The 12790-nt window shown below is 32.7% G+C and overlaps 1 protein-coding gene across 5 annotated transcripts in view; it reads left to right on the top strand.

The window, feature by feature from the left end:
• The window catches only part of ZNF280D (zinc finger protein 280D), a 129867-nt gene that overhangs the window by 24886 nt on the left and 92191 nt on the right, over window positions 1-12790 (top strand). For all 5 annotated transcript variants that reach the window (XM_028100201.2, XM_028100204.2, XM_028100205.1 and 2 more), the window contains 3 exons: window positions 1234-1299; window positions 1398-1537; window positions 9216-9333. In XM_028100201.2, coding sequence (XP_027956002.1) covers window positions 1234-1299; window positions 1398-1537; window positions 9216-9333 — 324 coding nt within the window. The remainder of the gene's footprint in view (window positions 1-1233; window positions 1300-1397; window positions 1538-9215; window positions 9334-12790) is intronic.

Below are 12790 nucleotides of genomic sequence, written 5' to 3'. Positions count from 1 at the left end.
TAAAATAATTCTATCAAAAAGGAGACTGACCCCAGTAAAAATTATTTTCTGGACTGTTATGCAGAATTTAAATGAATTTATTGTTGTTTTTGTGTAAGCCATAAAATATTTTAATGTATGGAATATGGGTTAAGTGTTTGTATAGAACTGCTAGAAAGGAGGGTAAAAACTTGTGTTTGTAGAATACAGCCACTAAAAAGTACTTTCACCAATAGTTCTTTGATGGTTTGAGTAATAATCTTGAATTTCTGAGTGAAAATGGTGTCAAGTTGTTTGAGCAGGTTTTTGTTCTGAGACATAGGTAGTGCTTAGGTATAGAGCACTGCATTGCCATTGTCAGAAAACAACCCTACTGTTGTGTGGCCCTGTACTTATAGAGTTATTTTATGGAATCTGGTTCTTTTTTACTATGAGAAAAAGGAAATTTTTATGAGGTTTTACTTGTTTTTGCTTTTACCTTTTTGTAACCAGCGATTTTTGGCAAATCCCCACTCTTCCCAATTTTAGTTTGACTAGGAAATAATCTAGAAGTTGCAGAAGTTCACGTGCATGCCAGAATCAGGAACTTTAAAGTGATCCTGAAAGTTCTATCAGGCTCAGATTGACTTCTGGTATACTGGTAGATTTGAAACCCCTTAAGTTATAAGGTACTCTGATAAACTGTTATTTTAGTTGGCAATCTCTGCTAGTTTTTCCTTTTCAGGACTCAAGATTAATGCTGCAGATAATCCAGTGAGATCCCTCATAAAGATACTTCCAAGGAAGGTGTGAATGGGATATGGAGGTTGGGTAGGGGTTTGGTTTTGAGTGATAGGAACCTGAGTGGATATAGCCCTGTCATCACTCAAAGAAAGATATATACGTTAATTATAGGTTATATATACATATATTTTTGGAAGATTTTTACTAATTATGTGAACTATTTCTTTGCCATAAAAGAAGCTTTGTAGAAAATTTGACTTATATGTAGTCACATTTATCAGTCTTTTACTTCTGACTTTTGCATTTTGAGTTACAGTTAGGTTGTTCTTATTCTATTAAAACAAGGCTAGTAATCTTGTTTCTTTAGTAGATAAAGATATGTATGTTTACAATTAACTGTATTTTAAGTGAGTGACAACTTACATACTCTTTTCAGGAATCTGTTTGATGGTTTTCAATTCATGATTTCTATTTTCTTAACATATATTTTATTCAAATAATGAATTTTAAAATAAATATAATTTTTTGTAGATATTTTGAATAGAGTAAACCCCAGCTCATATTCAAGGGGAATAAAGAATGGTGCACTCAGTCGAGGTACAGTATTACTTTACTATTTTACTTTTAAAGTGAAGTATTTTGACATCATTGGTTATATAAAAATATTTTAATGTATTATGTAATTTTAAATACAGGTATTACTGCTGCATTCAAGCCTACAAGTCAACACTACACGAACCCAACATCAAATCCAGTGGCTGCCTCGCCAGTAAATTTTCATCCTGAATCTAGATCTTCAGATAGTTCTGTTATTGTTCAGCCTTTGTCTAAACCTGTAAGTGTTTCTGAAACTACACAGCTCAGGGATACATTGGATATTACTTATCAGTGTAGACAATACCAATTAAAATTCTGGATTGTCATGGGTAGTCATCCAATAGAAGCATAATTAGCATCAGAAAATGTCACCATCTTTATGATAGCTTAGTCAGTACCCAGAGTAATAACTACAGGAACTACCCATGGAGCCGGTTCCTAAATCAGGTGACATGCTTAAATTAAATAGGTAAAGTATTGAAAATTGTGCTACAAAACATGAATAAAAGCATAATGTATATTGCATAGTGGAAAATTATTTATGATTGTAAATTGGGTCAGTTGTTCTTGGTTTTTAATTGGAAAAACTTTTGAGAGGACATTGTAGATTTTTATTCTGAAAATATATCTTCATAATTTAGTTTAAAAAACTCTAAACAAATAGTAATAGTTAATGGTAATAGTTAATATTTATTGAGTTGATATTTATGTGTAAGGCTTTGTTCTAAATGCTATACATAAATTAATCATTTAATTCTTAACCGTCCCTGTGAAGTATGCACTATTATTATTATTCCTGTTTTATAGTTGAGGAAATGGAGGCTCACAGAGGTTAAATTATTCACTCAAGGTCACACAGCTGGCAAAATGATATCTGGGATTTTGATCCAGACTAACCCCTAGTTTATATGTATTTACATACATATATACATATATGTTATATATAAATATATACTTAAAATGGAACCATTGCCTTAGTGCAGCAGTTTTCAGTGTGTAGTCTTCAGTCCCCTGGGGTTCCCCTGAGACTCTTTCATGGGTTTGGGAGTCAATACTATTGTCATAATAATACAAAGACACTATTTGCCTTTTCCGCCACGCTGACATGTGCATTGGTGATTCAAAAGTAATATTGGGTAAACTGCTGGTGCCTTAGTGTAAAATCAAGACAGTGGTACCAAGTATGAGTAGTTTTTGTATTCATTCCCACCATGCACTCCCAGTAAAATATATTCATACTTGGTTTCCTTGATGAAGTATTTACATGTTATTTTGTTAAATCTCTACCTTTGAATATGTGTCTTTTAAAAATATTTTGTGTGATGAAGTGGATAGTATGTGTCTGAAGTTTAATGGTTATCTTGAGGAAAAACACTTGTGTAATTGAAATGTGACCTAAACCACCCGCTTTTTAAAAATAGAAGACTACTTTTACTTGAAAGAATGACTGATAAACCATGGTATATTATTTTTGTGTATCAGTATTACCACAAACAGTGGTTTAAAACCACACACATTTATTATCTCATAGTTTCTATGGGTCAGGAGTCAGGTTATGGCTTAGCTGGATCCTCTGCTTCAGGGTGTCACAAGGCTACATTCAAGGTGTGGACTCTGAGGTTGCAGTCTCATCTGAAGCTTGACTGGAGAAGTATCTGCTTCCAAGTTCTCATGGTAATTGGCAACACTCAGTTTCTTAACGGTTGTCAGACTGAGAGTCTCTGGCTTTGCCAAGTGGGTCTTTCCCACATAGCTTATTTGCTCAAAGCCCACAGTAGAGAAAATCCTTAGCAGAATGGCATTATGATCTTATGTAATGAAGTCCCGTACACAAAGTCATGTATATCCTGTTACCTTTGCTGTATTCTGTTGGTTAGAAGTAAGTCACATGTCTTGCCTACACTAAAGGGAGGGAATCATGCAGGACATGAACACCAGGGAGTGGGAATCATTGAGACCACTTTAGAGTCTGTTTGCTACACATAGTGAGTGATTCAGTCTTGGTTATTTGGCAGGCATTTCTTCAAAACTGAACAAAGTGCACACTTAAAGGAAAACAGCTGATAGCATTTCTTGGGTAAAATTGAGCTTTCAAGCACAAATTAGAAATTTTGAAAACTTGTACCTGCCACTATGATCTTGACAGCTTCCCAGTACTTAAAGACTTTCCTCTCGGTGGTGCAATTAATAAATACGATTTTTTGATATTGTATAATGAATTCTGTGAACATTTGGAGGATCAGCATAATACAAAGAAACCAATATTTTTGAAATAACCAGTGCATGATGTTACAAAATGATACAGATAAAAGAGTGAGACTGACCAACAGATTTTAATGTAACAAAGTACAAAAAGTTTAATAGCTGGAAGTCAGATGCCACGTTACAGTAAACCCTTAAGAAAATACCAACTGTTGAATTTTGGTGTAGTATCAAAGAAGTATATCCATAGTTATCCTAAATTGCTATTAAAATACTCCCTTTTTCCACTATATATCTTTATGAAGCCAGCTTTTCTCTATATTTTTCAAGCAAAACAACATGTTCTAACAATTTGAAGGCAGAAGCAAATAGGAAACTATAACAGTTTTTGATTAAGCTAGATATTAAAGAGATTTTCAGAAATGTAAAACAGTACCACTCTTTTCACTTATTTTTTTGTGTTTGCAAGATAGTCACTTTTCATAAAAATGTTATTTATGTTAATCTGTAATGGATTTATTACTGTTACTTAAAATAAATAAATATTTTAAAAATTTCTCTCTTTTAATTTTTAATATGGTAAATATCAATAGGTATAACCCAAATAAATAAAAATTCTTTTGGGTCCTCCATAATTTTTAAATGTGTAAAGGGGTCCTGAAGCCAAGGAGTTAAGAGTACTCAAAGAAAAAGTTACCCCAAATGTAAAGATTCTTTGCTATTAGTTGGAATTGAATTAACTCAGTGGTTTTGTCATGCTTATTGTAAGCTATTTGGCACTGGCTTTAGAGAAATAATAAATTTTAATGAAAGTGTTTGTTCTTTTGACAGTAATTCCCTTATTATCTCCCAAAGCACCTGTAAATTTTCTTGTAAATACTCAAGTTCAAAACCAGAATTGAATCCAAATATTGTTGTAGGAATAATCCATTTTTCCTGTATTTCGTATCATATTACTATTAGGTAATCTGCACATCTGTTAGCACTAAAAACTGATATTTTGAGGTGTTATTTTTCATAGAAGAGTTATTTTAATTGTAATTTATTTAACAATGAAAAGGAAGCCTACAGATTTTTAAATCTATGGCTAAGTAAATTCAACTCCCACTTATATTTTGAAGATGTTATGTATCATAAAAGAATAGGTTTAGGCAAATGTTTCTCTCTCCCTGAGTTGTTATTACTTGAGATAATAACTATCTGAAATAATAACTAATAGTGATATAAGCCCTGGACCAGTAGTTTAAAAAACTTAGATTGAAGCAAGAGACTTGAATGCTGATTCAGCCTTGTTTAATAAGCATTGTTGAAACCTCTCTGAGCCTCATTTTCTTCATTTCTAAAATGAGATATTTTACCCAGACCACAGACTCGCAAGCTTGGATCCTAAGGTTCTGCAGGTTATTCCTAATATTTCAAAAGATGGAAAGCTACTTAAAATGTAAAGATCTTTTGCTCTTAGTTGGAATCAAATTAACTCAGTGTACTTTTCATAAGTTGTGGCTTTTGCAGGATAGAAAACTGGAAAAAGAAACTTTACTATTTAATTCAGTTTGATAAAAATCTTTCCAACATTGGACCCAGTGAGAAAAAAAAAACAAAAACAACAAAGGGAAGGTGTGTATATTTGGTGTTATAAAAGTTAGAAACTAGAACTATTTCTGAGATGTTTATTTCTCTGGGCATAGTTTTGTTTATTTATTTTTTATTATTATGTTCAGTTAGCCAATATATAGTACATCATTAGTTTTTTCTGATGTAGTGTTAAACAATTCATTAGTTGCGTATAGTTTTAAAATCAAAACACCTCAATTGGTGTTTCCCAATCTTGGTAAGTTTTTAAAAGGCGAGGTTGTGCCAGTTGGTCTGGGTGGGTCCTGGAAATGGTGTATTGTAAGAAAAAACTCTTCAAGTCATTCTAATGTGCAAAGTTAAGAATGACAGACATATTCTGGGATGAATTGAGACTCCTATTTAAGGGAATTTACTCAATTTTGGAAGCCACTGCTTTTAATAAATTATAATTACAGTTTTTCATTGTGTGTGTGTGTGTATGTATGTGTGTGTGTTTACTTTTTCATGGAATATCTCTATACTTCAACATCTATTTCAGAACTCTCACAGATAGCAGGGATATATTATTACTTACAGTAAAGTCAGTGTGATCTCGCTTAAGGGTATAGCTTTGGAATCAGTGATATATTATTATCACTTAGAGTAAAGTCAGTGTGATCTAGCTTAAGGGTATAGCTGGGTTCTCATTACAGCTCCATCAATAACAAGCAGGACTGTATTGGGAGCCTTATATAACTACACCTAACCTTAGTTTACCTGTTTATAAAATAGGGTAATATTAGTTTTTTATTAGTAATGTTGTGACAACTATTTGATTTAATACATACCTGAATCATGAAGTACAATTGCATTTAAAACACAATTGTGACTATTATTTCAGTTTGAAAGGTGAATAACTTGAAGCTCAGAAGTGACTTGCCCAAGGTATATAGTTAAATGTGCTGGTCTTCTGAATCCAAGTCTAGTGTCTATTCTACCCTTATTATTGTATTTGATATCTTTCTGAACTTTTTATATTTTCCCTGTTGGAGAATTATTTTAACCAGTTATTGTTGAACAATGTGTGCCTGCTCGCTGAAATTCTGGAGCTTAATTAACCAGAATTTCCTAATAAAGTGTTTGAGAGCATTTTTATACTTCTGTTAAAGAACTATTTTGGAAAATACGAGTGAATATTTTCCATTTTGTAAGTGCAAATATTTGGAGAAAATATTTATTATGAAATAAGATTGAGCTTGGTTATGCATTTTTTATATTACATGTTAAGGTTCAAATGCAGATTTTGGTTTGTTAGGCCTCAAATTGTAGAAGTGGTTTGAGTTGCTTTGATACCTATTTCCATAACTTCTTTTTTGTTTAAACAACTACTATTTATTTACTTATTTATTTGGTATTTTATTTATTCTGCAATTTATGCAGAGTGCGGTGAGGAAAGCTCATCTCTTTTTAAAATTTTAAAAATTTATTATTGAGGTATAATTGATATCCAACATTATGTTAATTTCAGGTGTATAACATAATGATTTGACATTTATTTATATTGCAAAATGTTCACCACAATCTAGTTAACATCTATCACCATATGTAGTTACAGAATTTTTTTTCTTGTGATGAGAAATTTCAAGATCTACACTCTTAGCAACTCTGAAGTATGCAATACGGTATTATTATCTATAGCCGTCATGCTGTACATTACATCCCCATGACTAATTTATTCCATAACTGAAAGTTTATACCTTTTGACTCCCTTCATTCATTTCCATAACTTAACAAACCGATGTCAATAGAAAAGTTAGTAGCAAACTAAAATTCTGAAAACTTAATTATCCCTTAGTTAATAAGCACAAACCAAATAAAACCTTTGTGTTTCTATCTTTAATATTTATTTTGGAGAGAAGTTTAGAAAGAAGGGTACACACTATATTTTGAATTCCCCTCCCCCCCCGCAGCATAGTATAGAGTATATAAAATCAGGACCATACTGTGTATATAAATATGTATTCCTCTTTTTTCTCTGAACATTCTACTGGGATTATGCTTTTGGATATTGCTCAAAAACATAGTATTAGTGTTTACATGATAGTCTATCCTAATTTATTTAACCATTCTTTTGTTGGACATACAGATTTTAATTTTTTGTTATTAAAAAGAATTCTCACTAAACATCTTCGTTTCCTTATCGTAAATTTTTAAAGTGGAATAATTGGACCAAATGATGTGAACTTAATAGAGCCTTTGATAGCTGCTGCCAACATATTCATGCAAAAATGTTGTACCAAAATATAACCTCTACTTTGCCAATAGTGAATGTTATCATTACTTTTTAATTTTTAAATTTTTATTTCAAGCTAATTTTAGACTTACAAGAAAAATAATAGAGTTCTCATATGTGCCTTATCTAGTTTCCCCTAATGCTAACATTTTATGTATCATGAGCAGGTAATTAACATTACACTTCAAACCTTAATTGAATTTTACCAGTTTTTCAATTAATGCCAGTTTCCATTCCCAGAATCCTATTCAGGATCACACTTTGCAGTTAGTTTTTTTTCTTAGTCTTATATTTTTCTGTACTCATTCTTTTTCTTTCATGACTTGAATACTTTTAAGAGGAGTATCCAGTTACTTTGTATTACATATTATTATCTTTAAAACAGAGCCAATTCAGTAGTTAAAAATTGCCACTGCCTTTATTTGCATTTCTTTGACTAGTAAGTTGGAAAAAAGTTTTTTTATGTATCGGTCATTTGTATTTTGCTTTTGAAGTGTCTCAGTTTATAGCCTTTGCCCATTTTTCTCTTAAGGTAAGATTTTATTTATTTATTTGACAGAGACACAGTGAGAGAGGGAACACTAGCAGGGGAATGGGAGAGGGAGAAGCAGGCTTCCTGCCTAGCAGGGACCCGGATGTGGGATCATGACCTTAGCCGAAGGCAGACGCTTAATGACTGAGCCACCCAGGCACCTCTCCCTTTTGATTTTTAAGCATTGTTAATCCTAAAACTTTTGCTTGTTGTATATTATGACATATAGAATGGTCCAGAATTCACTCTGAGCACTTACTCTACAACGATGGTCTTTTAAAAATAGAATTGGAATATATTTTGTGAGTGTGTCTGTCAGTATATTTAATATATAATAGTATTGGTGTATACATCCTTAAATTGATCACACTTTTCATAATTATACTAAACATCTATGTGTGCTAACACAAATTTATACTACCTAATTCTTGAGCACATTATCATTCATCTCATACTTTTCACTCTTCTTGAGATCATCTTTTCTGGGACTATCTTTTCTCCTGACGGAAAGGATAAAATTTCTCTTGAGCCCAAAGGCTTCCAGGAGCAGAGCAGCTGTCCCAGATTATTCCTATAAATAGCTTTCATTCTAACCCATTTGCCTGGCTTTCTTATTTGGGTTTACCCTGTTGACCAGGCAGCTTTCATATTTGCCCTTTGAGATGGGAGATTACCCCAATCTCGCATGGCTTTATGTGGAATAGCAGGAAGAGTGGTGGGGGACCCATTCTTTCTTTTCCTGACCCTTGCCTTATAAATTTTTCCAATAAATATGATTCTAAAACTCAAATCAGGTGCTATATTCATCCCTAATCCTGATGCACAATATTGCAGGTTGATTCCTAATTTGTTTGCCCTGATACTTTGTCTGGGGGGCTTACAGAGATACAGAAGCTTTTAAATTTGTACTTATGTCAGTATGTTTTCCTGTTTTTTTCCTTTTACACATAGATTTTGCGAAGTTTTACTGTTTGCTCTTTGATGGGAATACTGCATTTTTAGTAGCTCTCTAGAGTGTATCAATCCTGCTGATTTAAAATGGGTATATATGTTTCCTTTCTCTTGAAAAAAAAACAGACTAGAATTTGCCCTGTTTTAATTGGCTAGTTAGGAACAAACCAGCTATAAGTAAGAGCTTGCTTTCAGTTTTAGTAGATGATGATTTTGACAGATAGTAATAATTACCTCTGTGTTTTATAACTTACTAATTACTGAGTCATCAAAGTTATTCTTATTGACATACACTTAAATTTACCTTTATAAAAGCTTATGAAACAAAATAATTCTAACTATGGTAAGTGAATGTAACATTCTTCCTTTGAAATATTTTAACAGGGTTATATAACAAACTCATCACGAGTTGTGTCTAATAATTCTTCAGAGTTACTGTTTGACTTGACCCAGGATACAGGATCATCACATTACCAGGGGGGACCAACACTTTCTATACCAGGTTGGTTTTAGCGCTTTTAAAAAAAATTATAAGAAGAAAGTTGATGAATATGTATATGGAATTGACTTTCTGTTTTCAAGTTCATGCCTTCATGTTAAGTTTTTCATATATTGTTAAGTGGAGTGGTGCTAACAATTCTTGAATGACTTTCTTGGTGACTTTTTTTTTTCCCCCTTGGGTGATTTTAAATAAAATCTTATTTAGTAATAAGATGCACAGTAAGAAGGGCACATGATGTAATAAGCACTGGGTGTTACATAAGACTGATGAATCACTGAACTCTACCTCTGAAACTAATAATATTCTATATGTTAATTGAACTTAAATAAAAATATATTTTAAAAATAATAAGATGTTTTATTTTTTCCTGTTAATTAAGTAGGCTAACCAGCTTTGAATTTGTTCTCACTTGGCACTAAAAATGGGCTGAAAAATGAAAATAACTTCTGTAAGTTATAGAAGTCTTTGATATCCTAAATACTCTGTTAAAATAAGTATTAGTTTTTATGGTTATAGTGTGTAAAAGTATATGGTTACAAATAATTTCCTAATTAGATTAGTATCTTTCTATTCAGTAGAGGCTTTAGATAGTACAGTTACATATGATTATAGAGTGCTGTTACAAAGTGGCACAATAAATTTGTATATAGCCATTACTCAGTAAGTGCCCATTGGAGGAATATGAAATTTCCCTGTTAAGGTGGAATTAAAGTTCTTTGTATACTGAAACATAGTTCTTCATTAACCTAAAATAAATTAGTGTGCTATGAAAGAATTTCATCTAATTGAAAATTCCCTGTAATCAAGGCAATTACTCTTTGTATATTAGCAGTTTTGGTATATTTCCAATATTTGACAAAATAGAGATAAACAAGATTTGGGGGGAATTTTTAGATTATTTACTAACAAATCAGTGTGGAGAATCTACCAAACCCTCCCCCAATTTTTTTATTGTAATATTAGTGCCTAAAATGTTTTTCCATTTAAATAATATTTAGTTGATATTCACTCCTTTGGGTGTCACTTAAATACTTACAATATCTAGTTAGGAAAATAGGTAAGAACCAAAAGAAACAAGGAGAAAAATTGCTGTCTTAAGTTTGGTTTTACAAAACACAAGGACTTTATTAATAGAAAAAGTCTGAATTCTTAAAACTTCTTGGGAGTAAAGGCAATGACTCCTGCTCTACCTCTAAGTTTTCTGCTGTGGAGAGAGACATTAGCCTGAGCAGTAAGTAGGATGATGAAGAAGATGTAGATTTGAACTACTATTCTTAAGATTTTTGTAGTCTTCATTAAGTCTTTACAGTTCAGTCTTCTCATATTGTTAAAATGGAGATTTTATTTTTCTTATTTAATGCATTCATTCTCCAGGCCTGGAGTCAGCCATTGGGAGATAAAATTTTAATTCTCATTCTACTTTAGTCACGGCTTTTTGAGGCACAAATAAGATAAATAAAATGTGAAATGTATTATGAACTTTAAAGGACTTGACAACAGTTGGTGTGAATGATAATATGTGCTTCATGTTCAGTAGCATGATTAACTGACCACTGTCCAGTGATCACAGATATTTGCAGAAGACTGGATTTGAGCTTGTTTTTGAAAGGATTTTTACTGGCAGAGAGAGAGCCCTGTTTGGTGTAGAAAACAACACAAACCAAAGACGACAGGGATGATTAAGGGTCAGAATTTAAAACCCTTAAATGGAGGCACCTGAGTAGGCACCTGAGTGGCTAAGTCGGTTAAAAGGCTGCCTTGGCTCAGGTTGAGACCCCAGGGTCCTGGGATCCAGCCCAGCCAGGGCTGCCTGTGCTCAGCCAGGAGTCTGCTTCTCCTTCTGCCCCTCCACCCCCAAAACTCATGTGCTCTCTCTCTCTCTCTCTGCTTTCTCTCAAATAAATAAATAAGATCTTTATAAATAAATAAAATTCTTAAATGCAGAGTGATTTTATTTCTTATGTTAAAAAGTTCTTATAGTATAAAACTATATACTCTACTGTCTACTATCTACTGTCCAGCCTGTTATATAAGCAGATGCTTAATCAAAATATCAACATTCATTGGCTTTTCACGTAACCTAAGCATCTCACAAGACTGCTACTGTGAGGGGCACCTGGGTGGCCCAGTCAGTTAAGTGCCTTTGGCTCAGGTCATGATCCTGGGGTCCTGTGATCGAGTCCCCAGTTGGGCTCCCTGCTCAGCAGGGAGCCTGCTTCTCCCTCTCCCTCTCCCTCTCCCTGCTGCTCCCCCTGCTTGTGTTCTCTCTCTCTCTCTGTCAAATAAATGAATAAAATCTTTTAAAAAAAAAAGAATGCTATTATGATTACACAGATCTTTTCCAAGTACCCATATTATAGCTATCAATAATCACGTGCCTTGAAGATGGGAAAAAAATATATTTTTATGTTCACAGAATGAAACAGAGGAACCAACTAGTATAATACTCTTTTTTCTGGCATGTTTCCTCGTATTAAAAAGCTGACAGGTGAATCTATTAGAATTTTTTTCCTCTAAAGTAAGTTAAAATATAAAGTATTTCGTTAGTAATGATAATAGCTGTCATTTATTGTTGAATGCTTTCTATGTGCCAGATGTGTGGGTGCTTTTTAAAAGTAAGATACAAAATATTTTTTTAGTAACGATAATGTCATTTATTACTGAATTCTTTGTGTCAAATGTTGTGTTGAGTGCTTCAAATACATTATCTTATTTGATCTTAAAACAGTTCTGTAAAATAAGGCATTAAAACTTGTTTTACAAAAGAGGAAACTGAGGCTCAGAGAAGTTAAATAAACCAAGAATACATAGCTAGTCAGTGACAGAGCTTGAATTTCAACTTATACTGTGTATTTTAAAGGCCTGAAATATTTCTAATATGTTTACTGCTTCTAATTTTAGTGTACAGTTGAGAACATTAAAATATAGTGTGCAGTTTTAGAATCCTTATTACCAAGTAGTTGTGTGTTTTTTTCAAAAAAAATTTGCCTGACCTGGTTATAGCCTGAATATCCCTATTTCTCTTGCTAAGGCTTGAATAGGTCTAAAATCCTTTAGCCTTAAGGTGATGGTTTTCAAACTGAAAACTTTTTACGAATAAAATTCCTGTGCAAACAAAATTGTACTCAGAAGTCTAATAAAATATAAAAGAGTTCTTCTGTCAGACATAACCAATATATTCCCTAAAATGAGCCCTTTAGGCTCCAGGAACATAATTTGAAAACCATTGTATTAACTCCTTCCATTATGAGCCCTTTCATATGAGTGAATGAGGTATTATCATTCAAGATTAGTTTTTCCACTTTGTACTTTCCACTTTTGTAGTTTTTCCACTTTGAATAAATGGATAGTATAACCTAAAGCCATGAGTAGACCCCCTCTTTGTTAGGTGGAAAAAGAACTAACATTCCATTAGACATTTTAAATAAATAAAGTGGGTCTTTCTAGATTTTTAGAA

This window comes from Eumetopias jubatus, unplaced genomic scaffold, assembly GCF_037043125.1.
Source record: "Eumetopias jubatus isolate StellerSeaLion01/CBP00866 unplaced genomic scaffold, mEumJub1_p1.0 scaffold_7, whole genome shotgun sequence".
Classification (NCBI taxonomy): Eukaryota; Metazoa; Chordata; class Mammalia; order Carnivora; family Otariidae; genus Eumetopias; species Eumetopias jubatus.
The sequence above is the reverse complement of the archived record's forward strand: the minus strand, read 5'-3'. Positions and strand labels throughout refer to the sequence as shown.